General features: G+C 31.5%; 1 protein-coding gene across 1 annotated transcript; it reads left to right on the top strand.

Moving 5' to 3' along the window:
• Positions 1–3,217: 3,217 nt before the first annotated feature.
• LOC111908508 (cysteine-rich receptor-like protein kinase 43) lies at positions 3,218–10,952 on the top strand. Its single transcript, XM_023904329.3, has 8 exons — positions 3,218–4,086; positions 8,445–8,842; positions 8,916–9,035; positions 9,314–9,444; positions 9,568–9,772; positions 9,875–10,106; positions 10,261–10,414; positions 10,508–10,952. The coding sequence occupies exons 1-8, from the start codon at positions 3,710–3,712 to the stop codon at positions 10,817–10,819; spliced, it is 1,929 nt and encodes a 642-aa protein (XP_023760097.1). The 5' UTR covers positions 3,218–3,709; the 3' UTR covers positions 10,820–10,952.
• Positions 10,953–12,305: the final 1,353 nt, after the last annotated feature.

Genomic DNA, 12,305 nt, shown 5'->3' on the forward strand with positions numbered 1-12,305 from the left:
ATTAATCTATAATCAAATTATTTAATTAGTATTGATTAAGAATTATTTTATAATTAATTAAGTGATCAAAAGGAACTAATTAAATATGGACTCTTAGATATATATGTGTAATGGGCCAAGTTCATATAGGTTGGGCTAAGCTTTCATGGAGAGTCCATGGAGTGTTTAACCCATGGATCATATGAAATGAAGGGTCATGGGCTTAACCCAAGTCTCCACACTATATAAAGATGTCCTTGGTTGGTGAAATTGGCACTAGTGTGTGTACACAAAAGGGCAATGCCGATTTCACTAGAGAGAACCAAAAGTATCCTTATTTTCAAGGTTATTCCAAGTGTTCATGGTGTTGTGTGAACCATTTGAGGTGTCACACTTGGGGCACTAGGCACTCAAGCTTAATGAAGACAAGCGACATCAACAAGGTATGTATTCTAACTTGTTACATTACCCAAGTATCAAAAGATTGTATGCTTGATTGGGTAATACATTGGAATATTCATATTTTCATGTATAATAGAGAAAACATATATCCAAGGTATTTAGGGTTGCATGTACACTTAGGAGTGTTAGAATGCTCAAAACTCAACAATTATATGTCAACCGGTTTGCCCTTATTCTGTAAGAGCGCTCTTTCAAGCTTAATGTTTTTTTGCTTTCCTCGGACTTTCCTGTGTGGCACAACTAAAAATATAATTAAAAATTATTAGAAATTGTATTTTATAATAACTGAATAAAAATAATAACTAAAAATTGATAATTAGACTTACCATCCTGCTCATGATGACAGTACCTCTATCGCCTGGGAAAGGTGGGTCCTCAACTCAATCACCCCCATGCCTACGACCAATAACAGTAGCCATGGTGTAAAAAAAACATGAGTCATATGGATACCATTTCAAGAAAAAATAAGATATACAGATATAATATTTATTACAAAGAAGACAAAAAAGGAATAGAATTTGGAAGATTTATTTTTATTATTTATAGCATCTTACTTTTGTATATATTTTTTTATAGAATTTGATTGTGTCTTAAGTTTTCTATAACAACATTATACTTTTATAGCATCATACTATTCTACTTTGTTATATTTTTATTATTTATAACATTTTTTTTATCAATTATGGGATTATATTTTAAATAATTATACTATCTTGTTATTTTCTATTCTACTGGTTTACTTTATGTTTTTATTGCTAATAATAACATCCTACTCTATTAGTTTATATATATATATATATATATATATATATATATATATATATATAATCCACATTGTTTTTTTCACAAAAAAATGGCATTCTCAATAATTGTATCAAACTTTATTTGGGTTTTTTACAATCCACGTTTTTTTATACAAAAAATACCGTTCTCAATAGTAGCATCCTACTTTATTTTGTTTTTTTAGAATCCACATTGTTTTTTTTAAATAACATTGTCAATATAACAACCTACTTTATTAGTTTTTTTCAAGAATACATAATAGCATCCTACTTATGCCAAAAACACATTCTTTCACATATATACATCGTAGCATCCGACTTACACCAAATAGACATACATATATCACATATGCACCAAATACATAGACATTCACATACATATATAATAGCATCCTAGTTATACCAAAACCACATACTTTCACATAATATATAATAGCATCAACTACACATACTTTCACATACATATCCCACATATACACTAAATACACATACATTCTCAATACATATATGAAATACACATTAGCATCATATTTATACAAAAAACACATACTTTCATATACATGTATAATAACATCCTACTTCTCACAAATACACAAATTATCACATACATACACCTTATTCATGTATATATATCAAATACACACATATACCACATATACACAAAATACATATACATTAACATAGATATTATACAAACATGCATACAACAAATACACATTTTCACACACACACACACACATATATATATATATATATATATATATATATATATATATATATATATACCCAGTGTTCTAAAAGGTGCGTCATGGCGTGAGGCGTGGTTCCGTCGTTACGAAAAGCCTCATAACGTTGTTGTTAGGTGTGGCGCGTGGCAAGGCGTGATATGGCGCGCCATGGCGCGTTATGCCGTGCTATGGCGCATGTTTTTTCGTTTGAGACACGGTTTTTTGCTCTTTGTTATGTCTTTTCTAATCGGAGATACACGTATTGTGGTTTTCGTTAAATTTTTGTTACTAGTTATTGATCTAAAACTTATAAAAAGTAGTTATATTTAATAATAATTTATATTTATGTGGTAACATAATTTTAAATTAATACAAAATCGCCGCCTTACATCACGCCTTGAAAAATGCCATGGCTCGCCATGGCTCGTTAAGCTTGAGGCTTGACCTTGCCACCTCGCCATGCCTAACGCATTTAGAACCTTGTATATACCAAATTGAAATACATATATATCAAATGCACTTATATTTTGCAATTAATATCCAAGATCACAGTAAAATAGAACCTGTATTAGCCAGAAATCAATAATTGGTCTGATGGTGGTGTTAATCGTCGCCAGTGACAGCAACATCCGGCGGTAGCCACGGTCATAGTGGAGGAAAATGTATGTTAAAAGAACTTTTTAGCAACTAATCACAAATACAAGTAGAAATCGATAGTAAAATAGAAGGAAAATAATAAATGAGGAAGGAAAATAATGAACCAATAAGGAAATCAACAACAACAGTGCCAACACACTACTTGGAATCAACAGAATGGAAAAAAAATGTCGACCTTCAGCGGCAAAATAACAAACCAATGGCCTATTGGTGTTGCCGGTATGTGTTCTTTCCTTCGGGAAAATCGATTGAGCGAAAATCGTCGGACGAAATAAAAAAATTGCACAGAGAAATGAAAGCTGAAAGCAGGAACACGGTCTGATATTTGTGTCGACCTTTACCAACAACAATCAATATCAGAGACAATTACCCTTTAGCGGCCACAATAATTATAGGTGACAACTTAGGAGGAAACTTATGCCACGTCTTTTTTTTTGCCCTTTAGCTACAACATTTTGTATGTATTGTGTTTGTAGGAAAACGAGGGCCTGTCATTAGATTAGATAGACGATCGGATAGTTGAGCTTTACCAGAAGTGAATAAGGCGGATTCGAGGAAGAAGGTATTACCGGCAACACCTTTAGCGGCAACAAAACTTTTTAGCGGCGACAAAGTGTTGCATCACCACTAACCGGTAATGCCTTTATTTCTTGTAGTGAATGTTTTAATTTCTTTTTTACTTTTATAGTTGCTCAAGATTATTAGTTTGCTTACAAAGAAAAACATATATATAATCCATATAATAATGCTTTTCAAATTCATTACCCAAATATATAGAAAATATACATGTCTATATAGTCTATATAGTTGAAATTACGTTAGTTCATAAATGAATGAGATAGTGTCTCTATTCATTAACAAATTAATTTGTAGTATATTCTAATAAACTATATTCTAATAAACATCAACATGGATGGTATATGATATATATATAAATTGAACATGGATAGATTCTAATAAACTTCAACTATATAAATAATCAACGTGGGCATCTTCCAACAAACTTTAACAATATAAATAGCCACTTATGTTCTCTCAGGTTTAATACCTTGCATAAGAGAAAAAAATAAACATAAAACCCAAGAAAAAAGCAGAGTTGCGATGACAAAAGGGTGGTTCTTTGGGTGGCAAGCCGTGGCGTTCTCCTATCTGTTTATAATATTTTTCACAACCCTTGTGACATCACAACCACAAACTAACCTACTACTTAGATCATGCAGCTTACTGAACTCGAGGAGTTTCTTCACCAATCTTAATGAGACCTTTAGGGAGGTCAGAAGACAATTATCCGACAACAACACCTACTTTGCAACTGCTGAGCAGTCTCGCAACAGGGAACCCGTCTACATGATGGCACAATGCAGACTTTATATGTCAACAGCTGACTGCCTTGATTGTTATGATGTGGCCACTTCAAATGCACGTTCTTGTGCAGCTGCGACTGGTGCCCGAGCTGTTCTGGATGGCTGCTTTCTCAGGTTAGTAGTTTGCATCCCTGCTTTCCTTAATTTTACAATTGTATCGTGTAGTGGGGTTGGTACGTGGTTAGTTTATAGATGATAAAAGATGAAAGTTTAGTTTGAAAAAAAAATTGCAGTTCCTTGATTAATCAATTAATCAACAATTGTTTGGAAAAACTCGACACAAAAAGTAGAGTTTCACTCCTCACCGGTCACCTCTAACCAAATCCGAAACGAAATCGTTGATCAAAACCAAATAATATAAAATATGAAAAAATATTAATAAGTTTGTTGATGAATCAAAATTGATAATTGGTCCAAAAACTATATACAAAAAGTTGAGTTTCACCCCTCGTGTCAAACTAAATCGAAATACAAATCATCGATAGAAGCCACACACAAAATCAAATAATATAAAAGATGTAAAAATTACTTCGTAAAAAAAAAAAAAAAGAAAGAAAGAGAGTTTGTTAATGAATCCAATCAATAACCATTGGTTGCATAAATTAGATACAAAAATGTGGGGTTTCACGTGTCATCTCCAACTAAACCCAAAAGAGCAAAACATATGTGACCAGTATGGGTGAGCAAAAATCATACCCAATAAAAATTAACCGTAAAAACCATATAAACCGCAATCGATTAACCGCAACCGCAATAAAAACTGATGGTGAGTTTTTTTTTTTTCCAAAAACCGCAAACATGCGGTGCGGTGTGGTTATTGGTTTTCAAAAACCGCAAAAAAAAACTGGACCGCACTGTATATATTATATACAATTTTTTTTATTAATTATTAACATATTAAATATTAAAAATAAGACAAGTTTCATGGATGAAAAAATAGATAAATAGTAGAACACAAAAGTATTTTATGTTTAACTTTAAAAAATTGTGAAATTAGACAATTTTAAGATATTTATTATTACTAACTATTGGTTTTATGTTTTTAAGATATTAGATGTTTGTGATTTAAGTTAATTTTCTTATATCTTAAGGTTTTTTTATATTATTACAAATAATATGTTTGAACTATTAAAATCGTTTAAGCTCTAAATTGTGGTTAAAAACCACACAAAATAACGACACCAAATTCATACGATTAATAACCGCAACACAAAAAGTATTAATGGTGAAGTTTTAGCTAATAACCGCAACGAACCGCACTCAACACTAGTCATCAGACATATAAACCAAATTATTATAAAATGTGTAAAAATGATAATTTGAAAAATAGAGTTTAATAATGAATCCCAATCAACAATTGGTTGCAAAAATTAGATATTAAAATAATAATAATAATAATAATAATAATAATAATAATAATAAAAAGTGGGGTTTCACCCCTCACGGCTAACCAAATCCAAGAGCAAATCATTGACCGTAAGTTGACACAAGGATCAAATAATATAATAGATCATAAAAGTTGAGTTTGTAAAAAGATGGAGTTCCTTGGCGAATCCAAATCAATATTTGGTTGCACAAACTAGATAAAAAAAAGTTTCAACCCAATGAGAATGATGGATATTTATTTTAAAAATGCATAAGGATGCCTATAGAGCAACTCCAATCCATTTTTATTAAATTATATTAATTAATTATAAATATAAAATTTGATTTTTTTTCAAATTTATAACAAATTTAAATACATATTGAAAAAACAAAATAATGTATTTACAAAAACATATAATTAAAATATATATTACAAACGATAACATATGATATTAAACATATGTATAATATTTATTTAAAGTGTACATGTGTAATATTTCTATAAATGTATGTATATTATTTATTTGTAAGTGTGTAATAAATATTTATTTAATATTATTATAATGAAAAAAATATAGATTATATGTTTATTAAAACTAAATGAGTAGGAAAAATATGTATGACAAATCTGTGTATGTGATAGAATGAAATATACTAATACTATCTATATATATATATATATATATATATATATATATATATATATATATATATATATATATATATATATATATATATATATATATATATATATATATATATATATATATATATATATATATATATACTAGGGTTAAAAAATTAGAAAAAAAATAAAATAAAGTTAGAAATGAAACACTATTTATTGTATTGACTTATTAGCTTATTAATTTTTTTTAGTCGGTGTTTGGGAGTGCTTCTCAAATTGGTTGATGATCTTATTCGGTGTTTGGGAATACTTCTCAAATTGACTTACTAGCTTATTAATTTTTTACAAAACCATTAAATTAAAAAGATATTTAGATTGCTCAAAAAGTCTTTTGAAATCACTTTTTGGCTATAGAAAAAGAAAGAGTTATAAAAAATGAACAAATCGTGCTTTTTGGCTTTTTGGTGACTTTTAGTCATTTTACCAAGAAAAACTAAATCAAACATTTTTTAAAACAAATTTGTTGATTTTTTTGTTTTTTTATTATAAAAGTTAACCCAAACATTTTTTAAAGTCTCATTTTGCAAAAATTTATAATTTATAAGACTAGAAGGAGTAATGTCAAACTTATCACGGTCTGTATAGTCCACACCTAGGATTTGACACACTGTTTCATATTTTTGCCATTTACAGTGCTCTATTGACACTCTTATTTTTTTTTATTAAATTAATTAATATTAGAAATTAAAATTTCAAACAAGTTATTTTTTATAAAATCTAAAATTTCATTAAACTACAAAATAAAAGTACAACACCAAAAAAATACAACATACAATTTAAATTTAATTACTAAACCTAGAATTTAAAACACAAAACATATAAATTTAAATAACAAAACCTAGATATTATATTTATTTTGTAGTCTCTTTTTTTTTCGCTTTTAACACAATTTATTTTGCGTATCCGGTAAGATTGGTAGTGTTTCTTGTTAAGATCGTCATGACACGATTTTTTTCTTTCTCATGTGGACCTTAAAATATTGCTCCAACATAAACTTCAAGTTATCAATTTTTGGTTGTTAGATGGGTGTCACCCGAACCACTTTTCATCGCTTTTCCCTTCAGTTCATTTGCTCTCTTCCCCATAGGACGAGTGATTCTTGTAACCTTAAAAGTCTCATCTTTACTGAAGTTAATTCTGACATACGCATCGGAGGGTTGACTATAAGTTGTTTCGAAAGTTTTTGTTCTTCTAGAAGAACCATCCCTGAACATTTCTGAACTTTCGATATATTGCCACTCTTTTTACAGCTTCACGATAATCTACACATGAATAAATTTGAAACATGTCCGTTGTTTATTCCGGAAAAATGGTAGAGCTTTTTGCAAAATTGATTCAGCATTTACACCACGTTGTGATTGTCGTTTCATAGTTTAAAACACTACAATATTAAACATCGGCACAACTTTGTTGACGTTTTTCGACTTCAAGAAAAAATTTTCCTTTTTCCTATAGTCTTCACAATTCATTTATGCAACTAAACGCCTAGTAAATTTTTAGAAAAAAAGTGGTCGAGTCTTGTGTTTTTCCGACCGTCAAATAATCAGAAACATCTACCCAAACATGAGCCAACGTCGTTTCTTCCTTTGTGGTCCATTTCTGTAGAGCTGCCTTTCCTCTTTTCGTGGGTTATGGTCGAGCCGCTTTCGACTTCGAACCCGTTTCAGGTACGACTTCAGGTTGTGTTTGAGTTTGGAATTAGGTTTAGGTTTAGATTGGCCAGTAAGGGAGATGGTCAAATGTGTTGAAAAAATTTTCCATTTGTCATTGGATTTGATATTAGAGGTTCATTTCAGGTTGGTTTTGAAATTGTGGTCGGTTTTGGAATTATAGTTGGAAGTGGAAATATGATTGGTTTGAGAATTGTAGTTGGTTTTTGACATGATATGGGTAGTAAGCACCACCAGAGTGGAAATTAGGAGATGAATAAATAGGTCGATCGCTTTGACTTTGGATAAAAGTGTGTGATCAAAGTGAGATTGAGTTTGTGTTAATTTCGGGTGTTTTTTTTTGTTAGTTTTTTTGGTATTTTTTTGAAGTTCCTATGGTTAGAAGAGGAAGCCATTTTTCACAAAAATAAGAGTTTTTGAGTTAAAATTTGAAGAAGGTAATATGGTAGTTAGTAGTATTTATATGGGTTTAAAAAAGGGTCAAATTTGAAATCTTTTTGAAAAAAAATAGGTCAAAAAATTTTAAAACCTGTCAAAAATTCAAAAAAAAATTAAATCTCTCTCTCCACCAAGATGCCACACCGAACTCGGCATGCCGAGTATGTGGCCCGGTGTTCACCGATCGCCCACGTCAGTTTTTGCCGACTGAAACCGAGTCCTGTTCGTGAAGCCTAACGACTTTTCTCAAAAGCACTTTTATGATTAAAAAGCGCTCCTAAATATATGCTTTTCTACTTTTCCGTATACAGGTACGATACTAGACGTTTCTACGATGAGTCAACACAACCAGGAAATGTTGGCTTATGTGGAAACCGCACTGCAATTAGGCCAAAACGTTTCCAAACAGCATTGGACGGATTGTTATTAAATCTCACAATAGCCACGCCTAGAATCAAGGATCTGTTTGCAGCCTCCTCTAGTAATATTGCTCGTAGCAATAAAAGTGTCTACGCTATAGCACAATGTGCACCAACATTAGCACCCAACGGTTGCAAGGAATGCCTACAGATGGCATATTCCAACATAATGAATTGTTTACCTTTCGTTGATGGAAGGGCACTAGATACAGGGTGTTTTATGAGATACTCGTCCACACCCTTTTTCAGCAAGAATAAAACAACGATCATTGAACCCTTTCTTGTGCAAGGTAAAACCTCTTATAATTATCTACTAAATAAATCTCTAGCGTTATAGGAGGTGCTAACATATTTAAATGTAAGATTCGAGCCATAAGGGAGTTATTATTGGGGGAGTTCTTGGCAGCGTAGGCTTACTGAGCGTCGTTTTTCTGGCCATAATTATCTGGTGTCGTCGATTGAAAAAGAAAAACACAAAAAAAGGTTAGCACGGATCAACTATCTTTTAGTCCATATTTATACATATTGAAAATAATTCAAATAATCAGGCGTATATAATTTTGCTTTTGTGGGACCAAAGTAATACGATGAACCGCAGATATATTATTAATTATTAAAGGGCAAGCTTCATTTCCTTACTTTACGAACTTTTGTAAATGTATTTGGGCTTTTTAGGTCTGCACAATACATAGACGATTTAAATAGAATTAATATGAGTGTGAAATTCACAATTATATATCATATGATTTTCAACGTACCAGGTTACTTATATGGGCAAAGTGATAGACTACAAGATCCATTGAAGTATCGTTACCGTGATTTAAAGAAGGCAACAAAGAACTTCTCCGATGATTACAAACTTGGAGAAGGAGGATTTGGAGAAGTATACAAGGTTAGTTTCTGTAGGTTTAGTACTTTTATTCTTGTCAATTGATTTTAGGCTATGTTATTTAAGTAGGGGACTTAACATTCTTTTTGATCTTCCATTCGACTAATTTTGCCATACATTCAATAGGGTGAGGTAAAGACTGGAAATACAATTGCAGTGAAAAAACTACTCGTTAGTAGTGCAAATGCGGAATTTCAGAGTGAAGTTCGAGTACTTAGTAATGTCCATCATCGAAACCTGATACGCCTTCTTGGGTGTTGTAGTGAGGGACCAGAGTTGCTTCTAGTCCTTGAGTACATGGAAAATGGAAGCCTTGAAAAGTTCTTATATGGTTAGATTTTATTTCATGCAATCAAATTATAATCTTAGAAATTATAATATTATCATGTTTTACGAGTAGAACTTATATGTTTTATTGATTTTGAATACTTAGGTGAAAGAAAGGGGATTCTTAACTGGAAACAACGTTATGAGGTTATTTGTGGCACAGCAAAGGGTCTTGCTTATCTACATGAACAATACCATGTGACAATTATCCATAGGGATATAAATCCACGCAACATTTTACTTGATAAAGATTTTCAACCAAAAATTGCAGATTTTGGACTTGCAAGGCTTTTACCCGAGGAACAAACCCATATTAGCACTAGAGTAGCCGGAACATTGTACGTCAATTTATAGTATATATAATATTAGTCAACAACAAAGTAATTATGAACACGCAAAACATTAAGATATCTTATTAAAACGTACTCATATATCTTGAAGTTGCTTTTCATTTCTCACGTAAATTAGTAGTAACTAGTTTTCTATCTGCAGTGGCTATACAGCACCAGAATATGCTATTCATGGACAGGTGTCTGAGAAATCTGACACCTACAGTTTTGGTATCGTCGTACTTGAAATTATTAGCGGCAAGAAGTGTACTGATGTGTTGGACTTGTCGCATCCAGACCAATACCTTCTTGAATATGTATGTTCAAACAAAAATAGCAATAAGTAATATATATAATCATTAATTCCATTTTTTTTTTTGGATTTACGATATTCTTTGATGTATATGTAGGCTTGGAGCGTGTACGAGAATCAAGTGCCCTTAAACCTTATTGACGAAGCAGTTGACCGAAGTGAGTGCACAGAACGTGATGTGATGAAAATCATAGAAATAGCATTGATGTGCACTCAGTCAGTAGTTTCCGAGAGGCCAAAAATGTCTGAAGTTTTAATGCTTTTAAATGATCGATCAGGAGACCACAAGCCACCAAATAGATTGCCTTTCAATGTTTCATATTTAAACGTTCATGTTGATGATCCCTCATATGTTGCTTCAAGCACATCAAACGCTGTCGCATCATTGACTGAACTCACCGGTCGCTAATTTATTACGATATTGAAATAAATTATCTTGTTTAAAAGATGTTTGAAGTTGTATGTAGATTTTGTGGTAATTTTATTAATAATTTATTTGTATTTTTCATTAATTTGGTTGTTGGAAGTAGTTTGTATCATTAACCTGCATGTGTACCTTACATCCTCTAGTATTTTACGGTGGATTCTAAGAACCAAAGATTGCATTTCAAAATAAAAAATATGAATGTTTTTTGGAATTGTCGCACGTATGTGGAAGAATGAAAATTAAGTGGGTTAAGAAGTGCTATTTTGAACTAGTCTTTGCAGAAGGTATATAAGGATTTGACAAGAAAATAAACGACAATAATAGAAGAATGAAAGAAAATATATCACAGGAGAAAGGAAAGATAGGATTTTTAAGAAAAATCTGATTTTGAAATAATTCCAGCTAAGTGTTCTATACAACTATATGTAATTGATCACGAATTAGTCCCTTAAATTTGCATATTTTTTTTGTCTTTTTAGTCCGTATCCAACTTAAAATGACCAAATTGCCTTTAAAGAGTTGTTATTTTATTTTTAATTTTTTGTTACTCTTTTAAGAAATTTATATTATAAAAAAAGGAAAATAAAATTCCACTCACCGTCACACCCTCCCCCTCTCTATTTGTGTATCTCTCTCAGAAACAAAATCCCACCGGTTGTCGGGTCATCACCTCCGCCCACTACCAGATAAAATCTTCTTAGCTTAAGTCGTCGCCGCTACTTTATCTCTTACTACCATCGGTCAACATCACCACAAGGTAACCATAGCACATTTATTTTTGTCCATCTCCTCCATGTACATACAAGGAGATCCAACAATGGTATGAACACACACATATGAAATTAGTTTTCAAAATTTGATTGTCGTATTTCAATCATTTCCCGCCATTATTGGACCTCCATCATCGCCATCTATACTCTATCACCATTTCTCTCTCCATATCTTTTGCATGTCTACTTAGATCTGCTAAGATCCTTCAATTCACCTTCATCGTCCCTACTTTTAGTTTAATGTCACCCTATCATCTTCTCTGGCAAACCTGAAAGAGTGATGTTTGTATATCTACAAATCTAATTTTTACTGTAAATCCATGGAGCTTTTAAACGATGGTGGAGGCAGAGCAGAAGTTCAATCAAACATAGTAGAAAACCGAAAATTAACTTTATAATTTGAATGAGACGGAGCTCCCTGTAGAGGAAGAGAACTGTTTGAACATTCTCTACACAAGATCAAACATGCACTAATACTCACAATAAAAGAAGGAATAAGATCAAACATGCACTAATACTCACAGTAAAAGAAGGAACATGCAATCTGAAGATAGGACAATTTTCTGTGTATTACTCATTCATTAAAACAGAAAATACATGCATACACATCCTACGCCCTAGATGTAACATCCCAAAATACATGCCAAATTTTTTTTTTTAATACATTATTATATAAAACCATCGGTGTAAAAACACAT

This window comes from Lactuca sativa, chromosome 3 (genome assembly GCF_002870075.4).
Source record: "Lactuca sativa cultivar Salinas chromosome 3, Lsat_Salinas_v11, whole genome shotgun sequence".
Taxonomy (NCBI): Eukaryota; Viridiplantae; Streptophyta; class Magnoliopsida; order Asterales; family Asteraceae; genus Lactuca; species Lactuca sativa.

What these genes read in the sequence shown, in the direction of transcription:
- LOC111908508 (XM_023904329.3), top strand. Translation starts at nt 3,710, where the DNA reads ATGACAAAAGGGTGGTTCTTTGGGTGGCAAGCCGTGGCGTTCTCCTAT. An exon ending in GATTTGGAGAAGTATACAAG is followed by an intron (nt 9,445 to 9,567) that starts GTTAGTTTCTGT and finishes TACATTCAATAG; the next exon opens with GGTGAGGTAAAGACTGGAAA. An exon ending in ACTAGAGTAGCCGGAACATT is followed by an intron (nt 10,107 to 10,260) that starts GTACGTCAATTT and finishes TTCTATCTGCAG; the next exon opens with TGGCTATACAGCACCAGAAT.